The 21,815-nt window shown below is 42.1% G+C and overlaps 1 protein-coding gene across 1 annotated transcript in view; it reads left to right on the forward strand.

Annotated features, from left to right (window-relative positions):
- LOC107555673 (ephrin type-B receptor 2-like) overlaps positions 1–21,815 on the forward strand; it is a 181,125-nt gene that overhangs the window by 151,353 nt on the left and 7,957 nt on the right. The window contains exons 6-11 of the mRNA XM_016238545.1: positions 7,292–7,416; positions 8,957–9,119; positions 10,616–10,724; positions 10,989–11,053; positions 13,129–13,251; positions 13,340–13,587. Coding sequence (XP_016094031.1) covers positions 7,292–7,416; positions 8,957–9,119; positions 10,616–10,724; positions 10,989–11,053; positions 13,129–13,251; positions 13,340–13,587 — 833 coding nt within the window. The remainder of the gene's footprint in view (positions 1–7,291; positions 7,417–8,956; positions 9,120–10,615; positions 10,725–10,988; positions 11,054–13,128; positions 13,252–13,339; positions 13,588–21,815) is intronic.

Below are 21,815 nucleotides of genomic sequence, written 5' to 3' on the forward strand. Positions count from 1 at the left end.
GCAGGGCCGCGCCTCTGTGGTTGCGTTCTGTTTGTGGGGTGTGTGGGCGGGGGGGGGGGGGGGGGGGGTTTAAAAGTTACATGCAAATGTAGTGGGTTCTTCCCCTCCTTTCTGGCTCTCTATGGACGTGAGTCTCATAAATAGGGGACACTCGCAATGTATGTTCCCGCTCAGGAGAAGAACAGCAGCTGCTGTCAGATTGTGCTGGGAAAAACTTGCACTCTGGGGAAGTTTTACCATAAAAGGGGCTAGGGGAGTCAATGGGGGTGGACGAAATTTATAAGCACTGACCTGCAAGAGCTACTTCTACCAACCTTACCAAATCACTATGTCGCTCTTCCACACCACAACTCAGCTCCAAATGAGATCCACATGCCTGCCAAACCTATTATACAGACCCATAATGAAGAGCCAATGGGATTGAGAGAACATTCCACATCAGTCAGAGCCTTTTATATGATGATTAATCCAAGCTTTTGGTTACACATTCTTTGCTCACTCACTGTCAGTGGTGAAGTACTGAAAATTTGTACTCAAGTATGAGTACTGTTACATTAATGAAATAATACTCAATTACAAGTAAAAGTACAGGTGTTAAAAGTACTTAAAGGGGATGTCTAATTCTGTTTCATGCATTCTGACTTGTATACATAAATCCAAGGAGTTGGATTTTCATACTAACCATGACCAAAGTCTCAAAAAACGAGTTGAGCGTATGACAAAGTATTTCTGTGCCAAAGACACTCCTTCAGGGTTCGTATAAGTTTCGGAAAGTTTTTCTCGAGTATGGCCCTGTATGATTTCATAAAGGGCAGGATTTCTTGAATGTGCGTTTCTCCAGGAAGAGCGTACCCACATCAACCAGAGCGAGAGCAAGAGCACGCCCATCAGTCTGCTTCATTCGGGTCACGGAAGTCGTCGGGAACCGATTCTGGATCGAATATATATGGCTGGATCTGATTTTTAGCCATAGTTAATTTAAGTCAATAAAGTTTTTGTTCCTGTTTTATTTATGTCGATGTCACGGCTTGCAGACGATCGCTATGCAAAAGCTTCGCGTGTTCGTGGCCAACGACATGCCTCCAGAAGCTCGACTGTTTTCGGAGAGAAGCAGTACACCTGTATCTGTCTTTTATAAATCAGATAAAACTAAAGACACTTCGGAGATATGAGGGATGCAATACTCTATAGGTACTCAAGATTAACATGAGACTAATCATAATCAAAATCTACTGTAACGTTTATTATTATTTATTAGCTCTAAAAAGGGGAATATTTATGACGAATCATAAATGGTTATGATTCATAATAAATATTTAGATTATATCTTCGAATTAACTGTAGCAGAATCAATATTACAATTATTTGATCTGTCTGGTTACTTTTTAGCCGTTGAAACTTAATGAATTATCAAAAACTACTGAATCAAATCGGAGATCCATGGAGTAAATAGAATAAAGCAATACAAACATAATTTGCTTTCCATTTATTACTCAAAAAACACTTACAGCAAGTGAAAAATATCTGCATAGATCTAAATATATACAGCTTTTGATTGGTTAGCACGATTTTGTTTCTCAATGTTGTTTCTTAATCACCACATTTAAGAAACACTATCGAGTCCATAAAACACACCAAAACTCCACAAAGCACAACGGGTGTATTGGTTAGAACATTTCTTCAAACAGAACACACACCAGGACATTTGACTGCAATGGACCGTTCTACGGGAATTATATTAAGCCTTTAAATAAAAGTGTTATTGAGCTGTTGTTTACATTGTCATACAGGCCTGGATCTACAGTGGTGCTAGCTCAAACGAAAGCAAGAGCATCCTCAGTTGAAGCTGTAATAATAGCATATTGCCTAAACAGATTTGGCAAACAATCCAATACGTATTTGTGTTTACACTCTGGAGAATGCATAAGGTTTCTATTTTCAAAAAGTTTTTGCAGTGTTGAGCAATGTAACCAATCACAGACATTTCTGTTGATTTCTTAAACTCAAAGGCCAATCAGAGGCATATTTAAGGTAGAATCCACTCACCACTTAAAACACTGGAGATGTCTATTGCTGAGCTCTGCATGCTCGCAAATAATATTCTGATTTGCTGCTCAGAAGCATTGTTTATTATCACAGATGAAAACGGTTGTGCTCTTCTAATAGTTTTGAAACTATGAAACATTTTTTCAGGATTTGATCAATGGAAAGTTCAAAAGAACCACATTTATTTGAAAAAGATTTTGTGTAACAATCTAAAAGTCTGTACTGTCACTTTTTATTTTAATTTATCCTTGCTGAATGCGTATTTTTTTTCTTTAAAAAATCATATTAAATTTGGCATCTTTTATGAAGTTTTAATTAACGTTAAAAAATGTTTCACGATTTATGCATTTTATTGTTTGGAATTTTGGGCATAGTATTTGTTAGGATTCTAAGAAAGAATCCAGCATGACGTGGCTGGCTGTAGTTATAATGGCTGAGAGGCACTTATTTACCAGCCTCAATTGGATCAGAGAAGAATCTCAAGAATTTTTTTTGTTTGTTTTTTTGCATGCAAGACCATGCCCCAGTAAAGACCAATAAACTTATATGAGTGGAATAAACTCGGTAAACCCAGTATATATTTATTATAGATCTTATAGACATTGAAGTAAAGATATACTGGCACAAAGGCAGGAATTGGGCCTCAGAAACTATTGTATAATTGTCATAAAGGGTGCAAAAACCCCAGTGTCTATCATACTAGATTCAGAAGAATAGCTCATATAAATTTGGATTCCCAGCACTGTGATGATTAAATAACCAATGAACTGTTTGGATTTGATCAGTATGTATCTATAAGCTTATCATTATTCCATCCAACTTTTAAACATGACTGTTCCATCCCATCTTAGCGCCCATATGCAAATGTTATCTATTCCTCATGCTTATGTTTTCTGCACCTCACACTCAGAGACTACGTGTAGCACATAGTGTGATTGTTCCAATGTGTCCGAACACTCCATCTGCCAGGAAAAAGTTAAGCATCTAGGCTTGCAGATAAATAGTCCTCATCAACTGTACCATAGAGAGCAATTGTGTGGAAACACTGGAATTCTACAAAAGTAGAACGGACATTTTACTAGCTGTGATAATCATGACTGTGAGTGTACTTTCTTGGCTTAGAGGGTTTTTAAGTTGTCACTTTATTACCCATGATTCTACTGTTTTCCTTTCAACTGTGATGCCCTGTAACGTTCAGTGATGGGCGGCTGTCATTCCGCAATGAGGAAAACATCCCCCGGTAACCAGAAAACCTTAACAGTCTGCCTTCTCAGCTCTCTCAAATCAGCATATGTTCACCCCTAATGAGCTGGTGTACATGTTCTAACTTTGTTTGCATTATCCAAGATTGGATTTCCAGAGATGCAGCACACAAAGCACATATGTCAGCCTTTAAAGGGGACATCGGATGCGCATTTTCCACAAGTTGGTATGATACTTTAGGGTTTTAATGACAGCATCCCATTTCAGCACATGTCTTTTTAAAGGGGTCATATGATGCTTTTTTAAAGATCATTATTTGGTGTATTTGGTGTAACAGAATATGTTGACATGCTTTAATGTTCAAAAAACACATTATTTTTCAAATACTGTACATTATTGTAGGTCATCTATGCCCCACCTCTCTCAAACGCTTCGTTTTCTACAAAGTCCTGACCCAGTGCATTGTGATTGGCCGAACACCGCAAGCACTCGTCGGAAATGTAACGTCCCTTACCATAATTGCGAGCTTCATCTTTCAAAATCAATGTAAAGACAGAGCTCGAAAGGGGAACAGAGTCGCGTGACAGACAGTGATGAAGCTGGTATGTGTTTGCAGTACACAAGCCACGGTTAAGACGGCTAACTCCACTGTGATGTGACCCCGTCTCTCGCTCTCGCGCGCTCTCTCTCTCTCGCGCGCGCACTCTCTCTCTCTCTCTCTCTCTCTCTCTCGCTCTCCCGCGCACACACACACAATGCGCAAAACTCCTCATTTGAACAGTCAATAGCAAATACTTAAACTAATAACAAAACAGTAGCTGATTCAGAAGCGCCAGATTGTCATAGCGAAGTCAGAATTACCTCCTCTCCTTGGTTCACGAAACGGTCGTCCATAAAATGCATTGCTGTTCTGTTGTAAGTAATCTTAAAGATTCCTAAATGCATCTGCTTTCGGAAAGCCAAATAAAGTGCTTTTGCTTTCGATGAGTGAGTGAGTGACGTGACATGTGGCCAAGTATGGTGACCCATACTCGGAATTAGTGCTCTGCATTTAACCCATCCAAAGTGCACACACACAGCAGTGAACACACACACACACACCGTGAACACACACCCGGAGCAGTGGGCAGCCATTTATGCTGCGGTGCCCGGGGAGCAGTTGGGGGTTCGGTGCCTTGCTCAAGGGCACATCAGTCATGGTATTGAAGGTGGGAGAGAGCGCTGTCCATTCACTCTCCTACAATCCCTGCCGGTACGAGACTCGAACCCACAACCTTTGGGTTATGTGTCAGACTCTCTAACCATTAGGCGCATTAGGCCACGACTTCCCCTAGAAGGGGAAGGCCACGACCATTAGGCCACGACTTCCCCTAGAAGGGGAAGGCCACGACCATTAGGCCACGACTTCCCCTTTGCCTAGAAGCACAGCGTCTCCCTGACATGGCTGCTTCAACACTAACTGCGGTTATTGAAACCACGCCTTCTTTCTTTGCGTGAACATTTGGGCGGCATTATGCTAATATTTCCACATAGTGAGGTAGATATGCGGGGGCGTGTTAGAATCAGCCATTTTAGAGGGGCGTGGCAGAGTCTTAACTTTGATAAAGAATATCTCTTTGGTTTTGAGACTTTAGTCTTTGCAACTTCAGGGATCTTATCTGTGCACAATCAGCTTGTAACACTCCAAAGACTCCACATTAACTGACAGTCACCACTGATAATCTACCACTAAATATTGTAGAAACTTAATTTCTAATTTCTGCTTGGAATTGAACTGCTGGTTTCGTCTGGTCAGAGGAGAACTGGCCCCCCGACTGAGCCTGGTTTCTCCCAAGGTTTTTTCTCCATTCTGTCACCGATGGAGTTTTGGTTCCTTGTCGCTGTCGCCTCTGGCTTGCTTAGTTGGGGACACTTCATTTCCGGCGATATCGTTGACATAATTGCAAAGATATTATTTAAACTGAACTGAGCTGGATGTTGACATCACTGAATTCAATGATGAACTGTCTTTAACTGAAAAATGAGTGTTTACTATTGTCACTTTGCATTATTGACACTATTTTCCTAATTAATGCTGTTCAGTTGCTTTGACACAATCTGTATTGTTAAAAGCGCTATATAAATAAAGGTGACTTGACTTGACTCAAAGAGAAAGGAAAACTTGAAATCGCATAATATGACTCCTTTAAATGATAATGAGCTACTGCTCACCCTACCCATCTCTTCATATATGGCTCAGAGGTGCTCTTATTCAAATAGCTAGCTATCTACATAGAAACCGGCTGCAAATTGAAACAGCTCGCTGGATGACAGTTTCAAACTCAGACAGCTCATAACAAACTGCTGTGTGTTTTCTTTTCAGCTTTTCTGATCTAGCAGATATGCCAGAAACCTAACTAAATGCAAAAAAAGCTAAAAAAAAAAAATAATATAAAAAATATATATAATATAAATATTCATGTTTAATAAGATGCCTGTATGCTTCCCCATTGAGAAAGCCTGACTGCTTGCCTTATTAGTCCTCCGCATACCAACATTAAGGTTGACAAGATGCTGCAGGTCGCTTGCCTTTCATTGCGCAGCTCTGGGCTGGACTGAGCATGACGGTGCATACTGACAGAAGATTCACAAGCCCTCCTGTAATGCAGAGTCCTGGGAAGCCATTTATTATCCTCTGGCATATATTTATTAATTGGCAGGGACAACAAGACTTCAGCTTGTTCGGCATTATGTCCTGTGTTTTCCAATAAGTATGTTTGGATAAATGAACGCCTGCTGCCACAGGGCAGACTAGGCCTGTAGCAATTATTACATAATTTATTTGGTTATTTTGCATAGTGAAGTGTTTCAAAATGTTACTGTTTTTGCTGTATTTTGGATCAGATGGGTGCGGGCTTGGTGAGCAGAAGACATTATATTTTATTTTATTATTTTATTTTATTTGTAACTTTTGCTTACATTTATTATTTCACATTAAATTTGAATCATTACATCTTAAGGAGTATGTATAGTAAGCCTATGCTCTAAGTAACATGAACAAAACAGACAATTAAATCATTAATCACAAATAATTTTATGACAATTAATTGAAATCCAAAATATTGCTGATTCCCCTAGGGATAAAAACTGCTGAAAATGAACAGTGCTCTTCTAAGCACTAGATTCAAGACCTTTATCCTGTGCATTTGAGACAGATTTACAAGTCAATCTGTGATCTCGAGAGCGGGAAATAAGCACACGAATAAGCCACTTAAGCTCTCCTTCAACCCCGGAGACCGTAAGCTCAAGCTGATAGCAGCCACGGGCTTTCCCACAGAGTGGCTTTTTCATAGAGAAGTGCATGCCGGAGGAGAGGCCCGTGTCTTAAAGGGCCTGAGCCTTGGAGACGACAAGGGCCATAAATCCCGGCCTCTCCAAACCCCATACAGCTCCAACTGCATTCCCGAGCATCTCCATTGAGTTTTTCTGACCCGGTATGCCACGCTCTAATGCTTAATAGCTGTTAGGAACACCCTGGACATTTATTTCAGTAATAAACATGGGGAACTTTCTTTTGTACAGCAGTTAGGTAGGTTACCAAAACAACAGAGACACTAATATAGGGTTTGACACTCTTTCCCCGTAATTACCAAGCATGCTGATAAAAAATAAACTCTATAATTCACAAATTCAAAGACACAAAATACCAGTTGTGTTCACCATACTTGTGGTTTTCACGAGTAAAAATTGTACCTGGTTTTATTTGTTTTCAGCACACCACAAAATTAGTCTGCCTTCCTTTTGAGGAGAATATACCGAGAGATTTCAGGCTAGATTAAATCGCGTTGAGGAACCATGACCAATGAGTGAGACTGGCCTGGAAATTCCCCTTGCCACTTTGTTTATGTCGCTCAGCACAGTGTAATTTACATCTGTTTAATAACACACCAGGATCTGTGCTTTAATGTCACTGTTGCTAGATCTAATGTGTAAGTTGATCCACTGGGTGACTTACATAATTCTTTAAATGCTGTATATAATATGCCTCTGTCTTTTTTTCCAGCTCCTTCTACAGTGTCTATCATGCATCAGGTCAGTCGCACCATTGGCAGCATCACTCTCTCCTGGTCCCAGCCAGACCAGCCCAATGGGGTCATACTAGACTACGAGCTGCAGTATTATGAGAAGGTATCACATAAACACACTTGATTAATGTATAATGCATGGTACACATTTTTAATGCAGAATGCAGTGCATTTAACATTATTATAAACATGCATTAAAAATTCTCAGTTTTGTAAGAGTGACTTATATGCATAAATGCATAAGTTAAAATTAAATTGCTGTTGTTGTTAATGTAATAATAACAATAATAATAATACATATAGCTGCAAGCAGCAATTAAGGGGCCAAGCACTACAGAAGCAAGCAAGGCAGCAAGCATCAGACCAACTGTAGCAACGAGTAACTGAACCATTTTAAGATGATTTTAGTCAAAATGGCTGAAAAATCATAAATACATCCACTAGTGATATGATTTAATGGCTTATCACTTTTGACCAATAGGTAGTGCTGTTATCAAATCGATGTGGTGTGGTCTGTGTGAGGTGACAATGGCACACACAAAGTTTGGTGTCAAAATGTCAAAGCTTTGCAGAGATACAGCCTCAGACACAGTTTGGTATCATTCCAGCAAATTCATTGATGCGTTAAACAATAACCATTTTGTGTATTATTATTATTATTATTATTATTATTATTATTAATGTTGATGTATTAAAGTTCCTTGTGAAAATTATTGTTCGTTTACAGTTGCTGTTTAATTGAGGGTTTTGGCAGCTGTTGGATTTGAATAGTGAACTCCTGTTCTGTCAAGCGCTATTACATACGCAGTCACTCTGCAAAAGACTGTTGTGGTTCGATCTGTATACCAGACGCTAAAATAACTAAGATTTCACTGCTGTAAAAAAAATATTTCACTCACAGATTCCTCTCTGTCAGCACGGGCCGCAGAAAACACACACATGCCAAGTTGTACTTGAGAAACACTCACGCCCACATAGTATGCAGATATTCTTTCAGTCTCCCATTTCGCTCACTTTGTTTTCGCTGGTTGACACACATAAGACAGCCACACCCTTAAACACAACACACATAGTTTGACAGATACTTTCTGTCTTTTCTTTCTTTCTTTGTAATACACATACACAAGCTGACGGTCCCCAGGGCTCTGCTCCTGTTCTAACTCTTTCCTCAGTATAATTCCTTTCTCAGACATTGCTAAGGACTGCCTGTCAAAACACTCTTCTCAGACTGCAGCAAAGCTCACATCACAGAGCTCAGAAATAGAGCTGACAGGAAAAAAGCGGAGCACTCAAGTAGTACATGTATACACACACACAGTCCTACATTCTCTCCTTCTCCTTCACTATCACTCTTTCTCTTCGGTTACACAAACAGACACTCAAGCAGGGCGACAATGGCCACAGCTTTCAGCCCAGACTAATGAATCGTGGCTGGCCTGAAAGTGCCAGCCACCGTTCCTCTGCTCAGTACCCACAGTCGAGCTCTACTGATGGGGTTTGATGAGATAGATAGCCCTGTTAGAGAGCCATATGTACACCTCTGAGTCTCTTGTGAGCCTCCAGTGTGAAAAACTTTGACCAAAACGCCACTGGATTTGTAAAATTGATGTCTTTACCTCTTTTTGGTAATTTCTCTGTTTCAGGACCAGACGGAGCATAACTCTTCCATAATAAAGAGTCAAACCAACACCGCAGTCATTCGTGGTCTCAAACCCGGAGGCATCTACGTTTTCCAGGTCCGAGCACGTACGGTGGCAGGGTTCGGACGGTACAGTGGCAAGATGTACTTCCAGACCATGACTGAGGGTGAATATCTAATCAAAATAATGACAAAATGATGGTTTGTTTCTTCCAAAAATCTTCATCATCTCTTCAGATTGGGTCTTTCTGAGAATAAATTACACGCATATGATTCTGCCCATCATTCTTACATCTCCCACATCTTATCATAAGAGCAAACCTGTGTGCAGTTGACTTTTCAGTTAACACTTTTATTCAGAAAGGGTGCAATAAACCGATAAAAAGTGACAGTAAACACACATATAATGTTTCAGAAGATTAAGTAAAGGTGGTTATTTTGAACTTTCTTTTTATCAAATAATTCAGAAAAAGAAAATGTATTACGGTTTCCACAAAAATATTAAGTAGCACAGCTGTTTTCAACATTGATAGTAATAAGAAGTCTTTCTTTAAAATATTTTCTTCACAATTATACTGTTTAACTGTATTTGATCAAATACATCCAGCCTTGGTGAACAAGAAACTTCTTTCAAAAAAAGAAGAAAAAAAAGATTAAATATAGACTACACTACATATTTTGTAAATAATAACAATAATATTTAAAATTAGTTTAAAAAAAGAATATTGTTTTGTTTATTAGGTGGTTAGGATGAGTTTTTTTGGATTCAGTCCCGCTTCCAAAACGCTGAAAAGAAAGAATGGTAGCTGAAACATGTCATTGGATGGCTGCCCATCGTTTTGCCCTTCCCAGATCACCTCATTCACAGGCAGCTGCCTCACTCATGCCTGCTCGCTCTCTAAGCCGCTTATTATGAGCAGAGTCAGAATTAGTCTGATCTATCCTCCTGAGCTCTCCGCTGGCATGATGAGAGACAGCCAGGTGATCCAAACATGGATGTGTCATGCCAGCAGGCTGCACTCACTTTGAATGATTTAAACCAAGAGGTTTAAAACCGATTAAACAGGAAGTCACAGTGCAGTTGAATTCACATGAGACCCGAAGAAGTTCAGGTTTTTGTTTACTTACTACCTCAGCTTTTGGGAGTTTGGAGCAAGTGTTTAAACGTGGTAAAATCTGGTAGCACGCTAGCACGTACTTAGCCTCTAGGATTGCAGAGTGATCACAGGGGTTTGTCTGCGTTGTGAACGGATAGTCTGTAATTATAAATGAATAGAGGAGAATGAGAAAGCTAGGCAGGAGGGGAAGGGAAAAGAAAGTTCCCCAGGCCTTCCCAACATCCCAGTCCATCTGTCTTGCACCAATACACACCACCCAACACATTTCCTCCATCGCCTGCCCATATGCTGCTGGAGCTAAGCAGTCCAAGTGTACGGCCCCATCTGCCTGAAGGTATCTCGCACAGGGCTTCCTGTCCCAGATTCCCCATTGCGAAAGTGTGGAAGTGAGGGTCTTTCACCTGTGTAGACATTCACTGCAGGACTCCTGTGCCTCAGTGGAGTCTGAACTTGCTTCAGGCTGCAACAGATATAGAGACACTCTGCTGGGGTTTGTCAGGAAGTGCTAACTTTTGGATATTGTGTGTGTGTGTGTGTGCCTACAGAAGAGTACAACACTAGCATTCAAGAGAAGCTGCCTCTCATCATTGGCTCGGCGGCCGCTGGTCTGGTCTTCCTCATTGCATTGGTGGTCATCATCATTGTTTGCAACCGGTGAGTTCCTCTTGCTGTGTTCTAAACATGTAAACCATTAGCATAGCTTCCCCCAATTATACCAGTAACATGTCAAAATCCTGTGCTTTTGTCCTGATTTGCTTCATTAGCGGACATTTACAGAACAGCAGAGCTTGTAAAAAGTCACTTAATGACGGGGTTGTGTTAACAAGATGACTGTGGGCAGTAGAGAGTGTTGTTTTCATGGCTTTAGCACCTTTTTAAACAGTACAAGTAGAGCGGTTTGCCTTTGTTTGCCTGCAGACGTGGATTCGAGAGAGCAGATTCAGAATACACAGACAAGCTGCAACACTACACTAGTGGCCACAGTGAGTACTTAGGTCTTGAATACTATACACACACAATGTATAGATTTAAAATGTACATTATGGTTCAAACATTTGGAAAAAGGTATCTTGTGCTCATCAATTCTGCATATATTTGATAAAAAAAAAATACAGTCAAATTCTAAAATACAGTACTGTCCTCAAGACAGTAAACCATAACAACGTGATCTCATGATAATTCGTATGTATTTTACGTAAAATGTGGTTCTATAAAACGTACATTTACTTATGTTTTTACAGGCACTAAAACGTACAATACTGACGTATTTTCAGCCTAAACATACATCCACTTCAATGTCTATTTTTTCCTGAATTATTCTGTTACATACATACAGTACACATACTAATTTCCCCCACTTACCCACCCTCACAAACATCTATTTAGCTACTTTATCTCTTTCACCATCAAACACCTTTATCTCAAAATTGGACCTCAGTTTCTTAAGATTAATCTGTGAAATAATAATCCTACAGCTTCCCTCGAAATACCATCAGAGAGTGCATTAGCCACTTCCCCTAGAAGTGATTTCGTTGTTCATCTTTGTTCTCTTGCTCAGTTCTTTTTCCACCACTTGTTTATTTTCCCATCAAAGCAGTACACAAAGCTAATGCAAAAAAGCTCAGTGCCAGGTGTTTCAAAGTTAGTAAAATCCATCAAAGATTAATCATAAAATGAGCAATACTTCAGTAAATACCATCTTAGCCTCGGAGTGCTGTTCCATTTATAAAAATAAATCTTTAAGATTCTCTCGAGGCAGTAATTTAAAGCTAAGCTCGCTCGCTTGCTCTTGCTCACTCTCTCTCTCTCTCTGAGGGCTTATAGTTTATCTCTCTCTTGCTCACTCTGCTGAATGAAAATGGTCTGGCACTTTTCCTCAAGTTTTATTATTCTTTGCCCTTCATTATCAATTTAAACAGCTTTTATGCTGTGTAATCAGTGGTGAAGGACTGCTGTAAATTCTGTATTTATTGAAATAATTTCTGGGCCAGTAAAACCTGGAAAATCAAGGTCAGAATTCATCAATTAGTGCTCAAGAGCAGAAAGTGCTCTCATTTTCTCACTTGTACTTGTGTCTTGTTCATTCTTTCCCTCTCTTTGTCTTAAACAGTTTCTGAATCTTAAAGGGAAATATTGTCACCATTTGCTTACCCTCATGTCATTCCAACCCGGTATTATTTGTGGAAAAAAAGGATGTTAGGCAGAACGTTCATGCTGCTCTTGTCCATTTCATGAAAGGGAATGGAAATATTCACATTGATTGTCTGCAAAAAAGCAGCAAGAACATACTGCTAAACGTTTCCTTCTGTGCGCCACAGAGGACAGAATGTTACATGGGTTTTGAACAACTTGAGGGAGAGTAAATGATGACAGATTTTCATTTTTGGGTGAACTATCCCTTAAAGAGTGAGCTCTGCTCAGAAGAACTTTCTCCAGCATAGCACATACACTACAACCTCATGAATTTGTTAGTGTGACGTTCACAAATCCTTTGATGGTGGATGCCATTCGCTTCTCTCACTCTATTTATCATCTTCTTGTCTGTTGCAAGAGCACATTTATCAATTCCAAAAACGTCTGCGCAGCCAGATCACCAATAGAAAACCTCTCCAGCTGCATGAAAACACATCTATTAAAATGCCTTTGGATAGATATGGAGCTGAAAGACTGAATAATCGGATTTAAAGCAGGAATGACTTAAGTCCTCACACACTTAAGTTCACCTTAAGCCAATTTACCTGCAATCAAAAGCAATTTGATTGGCAGCAATGGAAATTGCTGATATATGGTCTCCACCGGGGACTATGACTCCCCAGAGGTGATACATACATTTAAAAAGCCTTATCTTTCTCTTGGCGAACACTGTTACACTCCATTGACTGTAGTCATGAGCTCTTCCAATGTCATGCTCAGAATTCAAAGCTGCTGAAAAGCCAGCCATTTCCAGAATTCCCAGAGGCCCATATCACTAATTCTTTCTCACATTTACACGGACTATTCTGATGTACAGTATTTTGTGCAGCATTTAAATATTATAGCTGTTTTTTATTTTTTCAAGTATCACCAGGAATGAAGATCTACATTGATCCATTTACGTATGAAGACCCCAATGAAGCTGTGAGGGAGTTTGCTAAGGAGATTGACATCTCGTGTGTGAAAATCGAGCAAGTCATTGGAGCAGGTAATCGAACCTCCAAATGTCCAACAGTGTTCTACCGTGAAGTTTTTCTTGTGCCTTGACTTAAAGAACGATGCATCTCTATCCATAGGAGAGTTTGGAGAGGTGTGCAGTGGTAACCTAAAGCTCCCAGGAAAGAGGGAAATGTTTGTGGCCATTAAAACACTGAAGTCTGGTTACACAGAAAAGCAGAGACGGGACTTCCTAAGTGAAGCAAGCATCATGGGGCAGTTTGATCACCCCAATGTGATCCATTTGGAGGGAGTGGTGACCAAGAGCAGCCCTGTCATGATCATCACAGAATTTATGGAGAATGGCTCATTGGACTCTTTCCTCAGGGTGAGCATTTTTGCCCAGAGTCTCAATTTAATAACTGTGTTGCAATCTACATAACCTAATTGAAAGCAGTGAAAAATTAATGGTATAGTTCACTCAAAACATTTTATTACCCCATGATTTACTCACTCTCAAGCATCCTAGGTGTAAATGACTTTCTTCTTTCAGATGAATACAGTCAGAGTTATATTAAAAAAAATGTCCTGGCTCTTCCAAGCTTAATAATGGCAGTGAGTGGTGGTCGAGATTTTGAAGCACAAAAAAGTGTATCCATTAGTGGTGTCACGATTCACTAGTTTTCACGATGCATCGATCTTGAAACATGATTTTTGAATTGTAATCGACAGTAATCTATTTAAAATGCTAAGAATTGAATAATCTCGATTTCTATAGCAATTCAATGCTTTCAAAATATATACACATTAAATTACTACAAGCACGAATTAACGGAGACCTTGAACAGTGTTCGTGCCTCGTATCGCTCCGCTATTTACCGCCTGTGACTGTCACAGGATTGCGCTCGCGCTCCGTTCATCTCACTGACACATTTTTTGAGCAGCTGATGTGTGATCTCTCCTTAGTACTCGTGGCCAGTAATGCTAAAGTGAAGTAGTTTTGCTTTTCTGTAGTTTTTCAATGGCTCTCGGTCATACTGATGACATTACCTGAGCAGTCGAAGGCTGCGCATTTATTGCATGAACGGAGAAAAAATGTAAGTGTCCAAAGCATACGCACAGTTTCATTGAATGATAAATGTGTTTTAACAATGTCCTTCAACCGAATGTACGAAGGAAACTGTTAAAATAACCACAGCATTAACAACAACCTTGAAATAAGAGTGTGAGGTTTATCTGATAATCATATGCATGAAAATAGCGTTTGTTGCTATAGCAAACTGACTTTGGGCGTTTTCTTTCCGAATCATCATTCGCCGATGGAGAGGAAAAGTTAAACACTATAGCATTTTATTTTATGAAAATGAGATAAAGAAGTTTTCGCACTGAAAGTGAAGTGACCTCGCGCTCATAGACGTGCCAGGCTATATCTGCAGCTAATCTGAATAAAAAGCAGAATGAACTGATGAAACATTAAGACAATAAACACAATAAATAAATACAATTTATGAATGATGCAGTGCTAATTGACATATCATTTATTACAGTACAGAAATTATAAAGTATATTTTCTACCTTATTCTCTGCAGAAAATTTAAAGAATTGTTTGTAGTATATAAAACAATCATAAAGTTGCCATTAGGAAAAAATTTTAGATTACAAATGATTGATTATTGTCCAGCAGTGTATTTGATTTCTTATAGCAAATTCAAAGTAAGAAGAAAAAAAAAATGATAATAATACATACATACATAAAAGTATTGTATTTGACATTTCTGTCACTTCGGAAATGATGGCTACGCCCCTGGTGTGACAAAATGTTAGCCTATACATAATACTTTTAAAGCTCTTTTTAAAAATCTTGGCTTACATAAATTTCTACATATGCCATGTCATGCCATAGCATCATTAAACTAGGATCTAACAATGGACAAAAGTGCTTTTTTTTCTCTAACCTATGGTTCTGTAACCATAAAGGCTGCTGTGTAATTTGTCCCCTGACTAAGCAGTTAAAGAATTTAGGGGAAGCATTTATATAATCCTGTGAATGCACTTAAAGAATGCAGAATCAAATTGTTAATCGAATCGAATCGAATTTAATTGTGAATCGATTCGAATTGAATCGTTCTAAATTTGCAAAAATCATTCTTGAATTGAATCGAAAACCTATTAATCGTGAATCGAATCGAATCGCTGTCTACCCAAAGATTCACAGCCCTAGTATCCATCCATCATAAAAAAGTTCTCCACACGACTCTGGGGGGTTAATAAAGGCCTTCTGAAGCGAAGCGATGCGTTTGTGTAAGAAAATATCCAGATTTAAAACTTTATCTCTAGCTTTAATCTCTAGCTTCTGCTAACTGTCGTACACATGTTTACGAGATATGTATTTTTTCTTACAAAAACGCATCAATTCGCTTTAGGAGGCCTTTATTATGGCTTGAGGGTGAGTAAATCATGGGGTAATTTTGGGTGAACTATCTCTTTAATGTTTATTTAAAATGTAAATAATTATTATTTTTTATTTAGTTTGAAGAGATGCAATTTTAATTGATTCTATTGGATAATATATGATATTCTATATATGTATATATATATATATATATATATATATTATAATAATAAATATAATATTTATTAAAGAATGAATGTTAACATTTCATACTGTACATTATAATATTGTGCTGGCTAAACCATTTTATTTTTTATTTAAGTAGACAAAAATGATTTTAATATAAGTGCATCCGTAGTACTTTAATGGAAAAAAAATCAAACCCAAACTGTGAAGGGCGTGAACATCTCCGGTCAATAAATCACAAATCAATGAATATTTTTTTTCAACTAGCTCCTAAAACCTTTTAAATGAACCGATTCACTATAATAATGTGGATTTTCCCACACTAACACAAGCTCAGTAATTTAAACATGACTCAAATTCCAGTTCAATCTCTCATCAGCAGGTGTGTATGCGCATCAGCATGCTCAACGTCATACAAATGTTCCCTCCTAATTTCTCATGCTGTCCAACAGGTAATTCTCCACAGGGTCTCTCTGTAATACCCAGCTACCCCCCTATAACAAACAAATACTCTCAGTATTGATTCCAGCTGTAGGAATGTTGTAATAAGCTCAATTCTCTTCCATTCATCTCTATGGGTTGCCACACTAACATTTGCTTTAAAGCGGTCTCTTAAAAGAAATAGTTGAATCGTTGCTCTGTGGTTAGTCATGCCCTCATTTACGCTCTCTCGGCCACGTTTTCTGCATTACAAGCATCAGATGAGCTATGTGTCTCATAAGCTGAGGCACCATATGTGCTTCCGACCTATATCACAGAACACACATAGTGATCAAAAAATTGTGCTTGGTGTATTAATCTGAAAATTCTTAGCATGAGAAAACTACTTTGTATCTCTCTGCAGTTTCCAGTAACATCAACCATCCCACAGATGGAGTCACATGATTAACCAAGTACTAGAATAATACAAATCCCCACTTACAATACAAGTGTGAGGAATGAGAAGAAAATGCTGCTGTCAGCCGATGACTGGCATGCGTCAATTTGATTTAAGCATAGAGCTGATGTGGATAAAATAGGTATCCGGATGCCTTGATCGCCGCTAATTGGGCTCACTGTGTGTTGCGCCTTTGATTTATGTAAATATGTAATCTTTGGGGAAGGAATTATTTATTTTGCTCATTAGCAAGGCTTTGCCTCTGATCTATCACAAGAGAAAATTTATTTTATCCTTGACACGTAGCTTTTCGGGGTGTTAGGCTCAGGAAGTATAATTATCTGAAACAAGAAACCTTCATGATTATGGCATTTAAACGAAGGCGAGTAAACAGGAACCAAACGACCCGCCATTTGTTAGACATTTGAACTGAATTTATTTCTTCTCACCACAATCAGATCCTGCTCTTGCTAACTTCTGTAATTGTGAGGTTCTGGTGTTATTTTAACTGTTTGGCTAGCCAGTTGTTTTGCTCGTGTTTATACTTGCACAGACCACCCTATAACAGAACGCACATGCCCTACCGTGCCATCAAGTGAAGAAATGACTGATGTCTGGTAACAAGTAGAAGAGTGAAAAATTACAACACCATCTCATACATCAGGTTTACTCTGAGTTCAAATCACAATTCTATATTAAAGCATTCAAAAACAGACCAGCTAATTTTTTGTTTTTGCTCTCATAACGTCAGTTTGGTGGTGTGCGAGAGCTTTGAAACTCCTCAGATCTTTGTGTAGCTGTACAATTGTGTTGTTTCTGCAAGACTGTCATCCATTTCTGACAGAACGCTGAATTCTTTGAAAACAACATGCCTCTGTTGTGCCACCTCACTATGACAGCGGATGACAACATTGTGTGTTAGTGCTGAAGTGCTAGAATATGAGTCTGATGGAGCTCTTGTAAGACAGGACTGAGAGAGAGGGAGACTCAACACTAACCTGTCGTTCTTGCACTGATCCAACTTCCAATATTGTTTTGTGGTGGATTAAGAAGCGAGAGAGAACAAAAGGGAGAGAAATTCAAAAAGGTATGCTGCCGAAACTTTCAGACAGATTTGAGAAGCATCAAAATGAAAAGTTAAGCACAGCCAAACAGAACCGACAGCAAAGACGTGTCTAAGAAGAAACAGCATGGATAGAAAAATTCACATTTTAAGAATGTTTGCTTCTCTCAGAGTGCAGATCCAAATAACTTTTGGGTGAAGAATCCCTCCAATTAAACTATAGGCAAACACTGTGAGCAGATTAGAGTGCCAGGCTGTATTTACGAAGGATTTCAGCTTTATGAATAATGGATGCCGTTTAATTGCTGTTGGAGGGTGAGGAGAAATTCAATCAAGTCGGCTTAATGTGGGGGAAGGGTTTGAGTGTGGCACATGCTGCTCAGAGGAGGAAGGGTTTGTATGCGACACAGAATGAAGACATCTTGTAGCTCTTTCGTCCAGCATCCATTGCTTTCCATCTCTCTCCACTTGACGCGTGCGTGTCTGTCCGCACCGTGCCTGCTGCGCTCGTCTCCTCTGATCAGAAGCCGAATGCTGCTTGCCTCATGGCTGTCTGCGGAGGGTCTGCAGATGGAGGCAGCTGCAAGCACAGCTGGGTCAGAAACTGCTGGACCTCCTCATGAGCAAAGGGCTTTCTGACCACCATGGTCAACAGCTGCAAGATTTGCCACCGCCCGCATTGATCATCGAATGTCTGATCTAGCATTGCGTATTATAAACTCTACCAATCCTCACCAGAGCGTTTGCACAGCCAACCCAATCCAGGCTTGACACAAATGCATTGTGTTCAGTCTCTACTCTTATCCGACTGGGCATACTAGACATTAACCGTGATTTCCACAGCTTTATTCTTGCCTTATTGCTGTTGTTTGGGATTTATAGATTGCCCAGAGATAACGTCTCGGTTACGTATGTAACCCTCGTTCCCTGAAGGAGGGAACGGAGATGTCACGTCGGAGGACCGACGAATTGGGATCTCGCTTAGAGGGACCAATCTACTTCGAGTGTAAACTAAACGAGCCAATGCACATTGGCATGCGATTATTGCATCCAGCTGCTGCTGATCACAGCGTGAGTATAAGTAGGCAGCAGATGCAGCGCATATTCAGGTTTTTGCTGAGGAGCCGAGCCGGTGACCCGGCCACTCCCTTTCAGTCGGTCACTCTCGACGTCACGTCGGAGGACCGACGAATTGGGATCCTACCAAAAGGCCACAGCTACTGCCCCTTCCAGTGTCCTGTGGAAGCCACCTGCACCCCTACTTTTTGGCGTAGGCCAGGGCCTGCACAAGAGGACCAGCTACTGCTACTATGGCACTACCCACTGAGTAAGACTGGATAACACTGGGGAAACGCACCTGTTCTACTTGGAACAGGGACGTTACGGAAGCTCAAACCTTCCCGAAGGAGGTTTCGGAGCAATAACCATATGGACATCCCTTAGGTGCATATGAAAGAATGGAGGTGATTGAACCCTCTTGGAATGGCAGAAGTCTGCCGGGGAAACACGGGCTCAAGGCTATACCGTGGACTTTACACATATGGGATCCACTTAGGTCTTTCATATGGAACCCAGCCTTCTACCGGTTCTCGAGGATTCAGCGAGTGAAAGCCTGGTGCCGGACGCTCCGCCACGTCTGGATGCCGAGGGTACGGAGGAACACAACAGGGTCTACTATATGGACTCTCTGGAGTGGTTTTTGCAAGCCGACCCGAAGCCGGGGCCTCTCAGTGCTTCTACCCATTTGAGATGAGAACACAGGAGGATACCGGCTCCACACGAAGGCTATAGAATCTAGCGAATGTGTTAGGGGTCGCCCAGCCCGCAGCCCTACAAATATCTGTCAGCGAGGCGCCACGAGCCAGCGCCCAGGAGGATGCAACACCTCTAGTTGAGTGAGCTCGCAACCTGAACGGGCAGGGCACACCCTGTGCCTGATGCCGGGTGTATGGCATCCACTATCCATGGGGCCATCCTCTGCTTTGAGACGGCATTCCCCTTCTGCCATCTCCGTGACAGACAAAGAGCTGGTCTGAGGTCCTGAAGCTTTGCGTCCGGTCTACGTAGCACCTTAAGGCTCGGACGGGACAGAGCAAAACTAGGGCTGGGCCTGCCTCCTCCGAGGGCAGCGCTTGGAGGTTCACCACCTGATCCCCGAAGGGAGTAGCGGGAACCTTGGGCACATAGAACTCTAGGCACGAATCGCTGACCAAAAATGCATGCAGGTCCCCTACCCTCTTGATAGAGGCCAATACCAGCAGGAGCAAAGTCTTCATTGAGAGGAACTTCAGCTCCACTGCCTGTAAAGGCTCAAACGGGGCCTGCTGTAGTGCCGTGAGCACCAGACTCAGGTCCCAAGAGGGTATAGAGGGGGGCCGTGGAGGATTTAACCTTCTCGCCCCCCTAAGGAACCTGACGATCAAGTCATGCTTCCCCAACGACCTCCCTTCTACGGGGCCGTGGTTAGCAGCGATCGCGGCGACATGAACTTTAAGGGTGGAGGGAGACAGCCTTCGCTCCAACCCCTGCTGCAAGAAGGACAGCACAACTCCGATCGGGCATCTCCGGGGGTCTTCCCGGCGAGAAGAACACCACTCAACGAACAGGTTCCACTTCAAAGCGTAGGCGTGTCTCGTAGACGGCGCCCTCGCTGAAGTGATGGTGTCAACTACCCCTTGGGGTAGGCCACCTAGAACCTCCGCGTCCCGTCCAGGGACCAGACATGAAGTTTCCAGAGGTCTGGACGCGGGTGCCAAAGGGTGCCCCGTCTCTGAGTCAGTAAACCCTTTCTCAGAGGAATCGGCCAGGGAGGGGCTGTCGCGAGGAGCATTAGTTCCCGGAACCAGGTCCGGGTAGGCCAATAGGGCGCCACCAGCAGGACCTGCTCCTCGTCCTCCCTGACTTTGCACAGGAACTGTGCCAGAAGGCTCACTGGGGGAAAAGCATACTTGCGAAGGCCCCGCGGCCAGCTGTGTGCCAGAGCGTCCGTGCCGAGTGTTCCGTCGGTCAGGGCGAAGAACAACTGGCAGGGAGAGGTTTCTGGAGAGGCAAACAGGTCTACCTGAGCGGCTCCGAAACGTCCCCAAACCAGCTGGACCGTCTGGGGATGGAGTCGCCATAAGCGCCCTTTGAGACGGCCCCGGGCAAGGTGCACTGCCAGCAACTCGAGGCAGCCAGTGCAGTTGGGGCCCCGTCCAAACCCCTGACACTGCAAGCCCGTTGTACGTGGCCCCCCAGCCAGTGGTTGAGGCATCCGTGCAAACCACAGAATGCCTGGAGACCTGCTCCAGGGGCATTCCTGCCCAGAGGAACGCAAGGTCTGACCACGGGGTGAAGGTTTGGCGGCAGGCCGGTGTCACCTGGACCCAGAAGGTGCCGCGTTTCCCCGCCCTCCTCGGGACTCGGCCATGGAGCCAGTGCTGCAGCGGTCTCATATGGAGTAGCCCCAGTGGCGTGACTGCCGCCGTGGCCGCCATATGCCCCAGGAGCCTCTGAAACCGTTTCAGTGGGACCGCCATCCTGCTCTTACCGAGTCCCCTCCCGAGACTGCTTCGTCAATGCGAATGCTCTTTTTCTCTCAAGGGAACAAGGGGTACCTCCGTAACTTACGTGAAGACACGGGGCAACAGGGACAGCCCGGAGGGCAGGACCTCGTACTGATATGCTCATCCTTCGGACACGAACCACAGCAATGGTCTGTGGTGCGGAAGGGTCGACACATGAAGCACGCGTCCTTCAGGTCGACCGCTGCAAACCAATCTCAGGGACGGATGCACCCGAAGATGCGTTCCAGCATTAACATCTTGAACGGTAACCGGTGAGGGGCCCGGTTCAAGACACGCAGGTCCAAGATTGGTCGTAACCCACCGCCTTTCTTGGGTACAATGAAGTAGGAGCTGTAAAACCCCGTCTTCATATCGGCTGGAGGGACCGGCTCTATCGCATCCTTCGCCAGTAGGACTGCGACCTCCCTGACCTGCGTTCGAGCAGAGGGTGCGTGGGTAGTCCGTTGGTTCGTCCTCCCGAACAGCTTTGCTGGAGGCCGCTGGAGCACTGCTCTTGTTTTGGCGGTGGCAGGGGGGCCGCCCTCAGCGACGG

Source organism: Sinocyclocheilus grahami, unplaced genomic scaffold (assembly GCF_001515645.1).
Source record: "Sinocyclocheilus grahami isolate Dianchi unplaced genomic scaffold, SAMN03320097.WGS_v1.1 scaffold20.1, whole genome shotgun sequence".
NCBI lineage: Eukaryota > Metazoa > Chordata > Actinopteri > Cypriniformes > Cyprinidae > Sinocyclocheilus > Sinocyclocheilus grahami.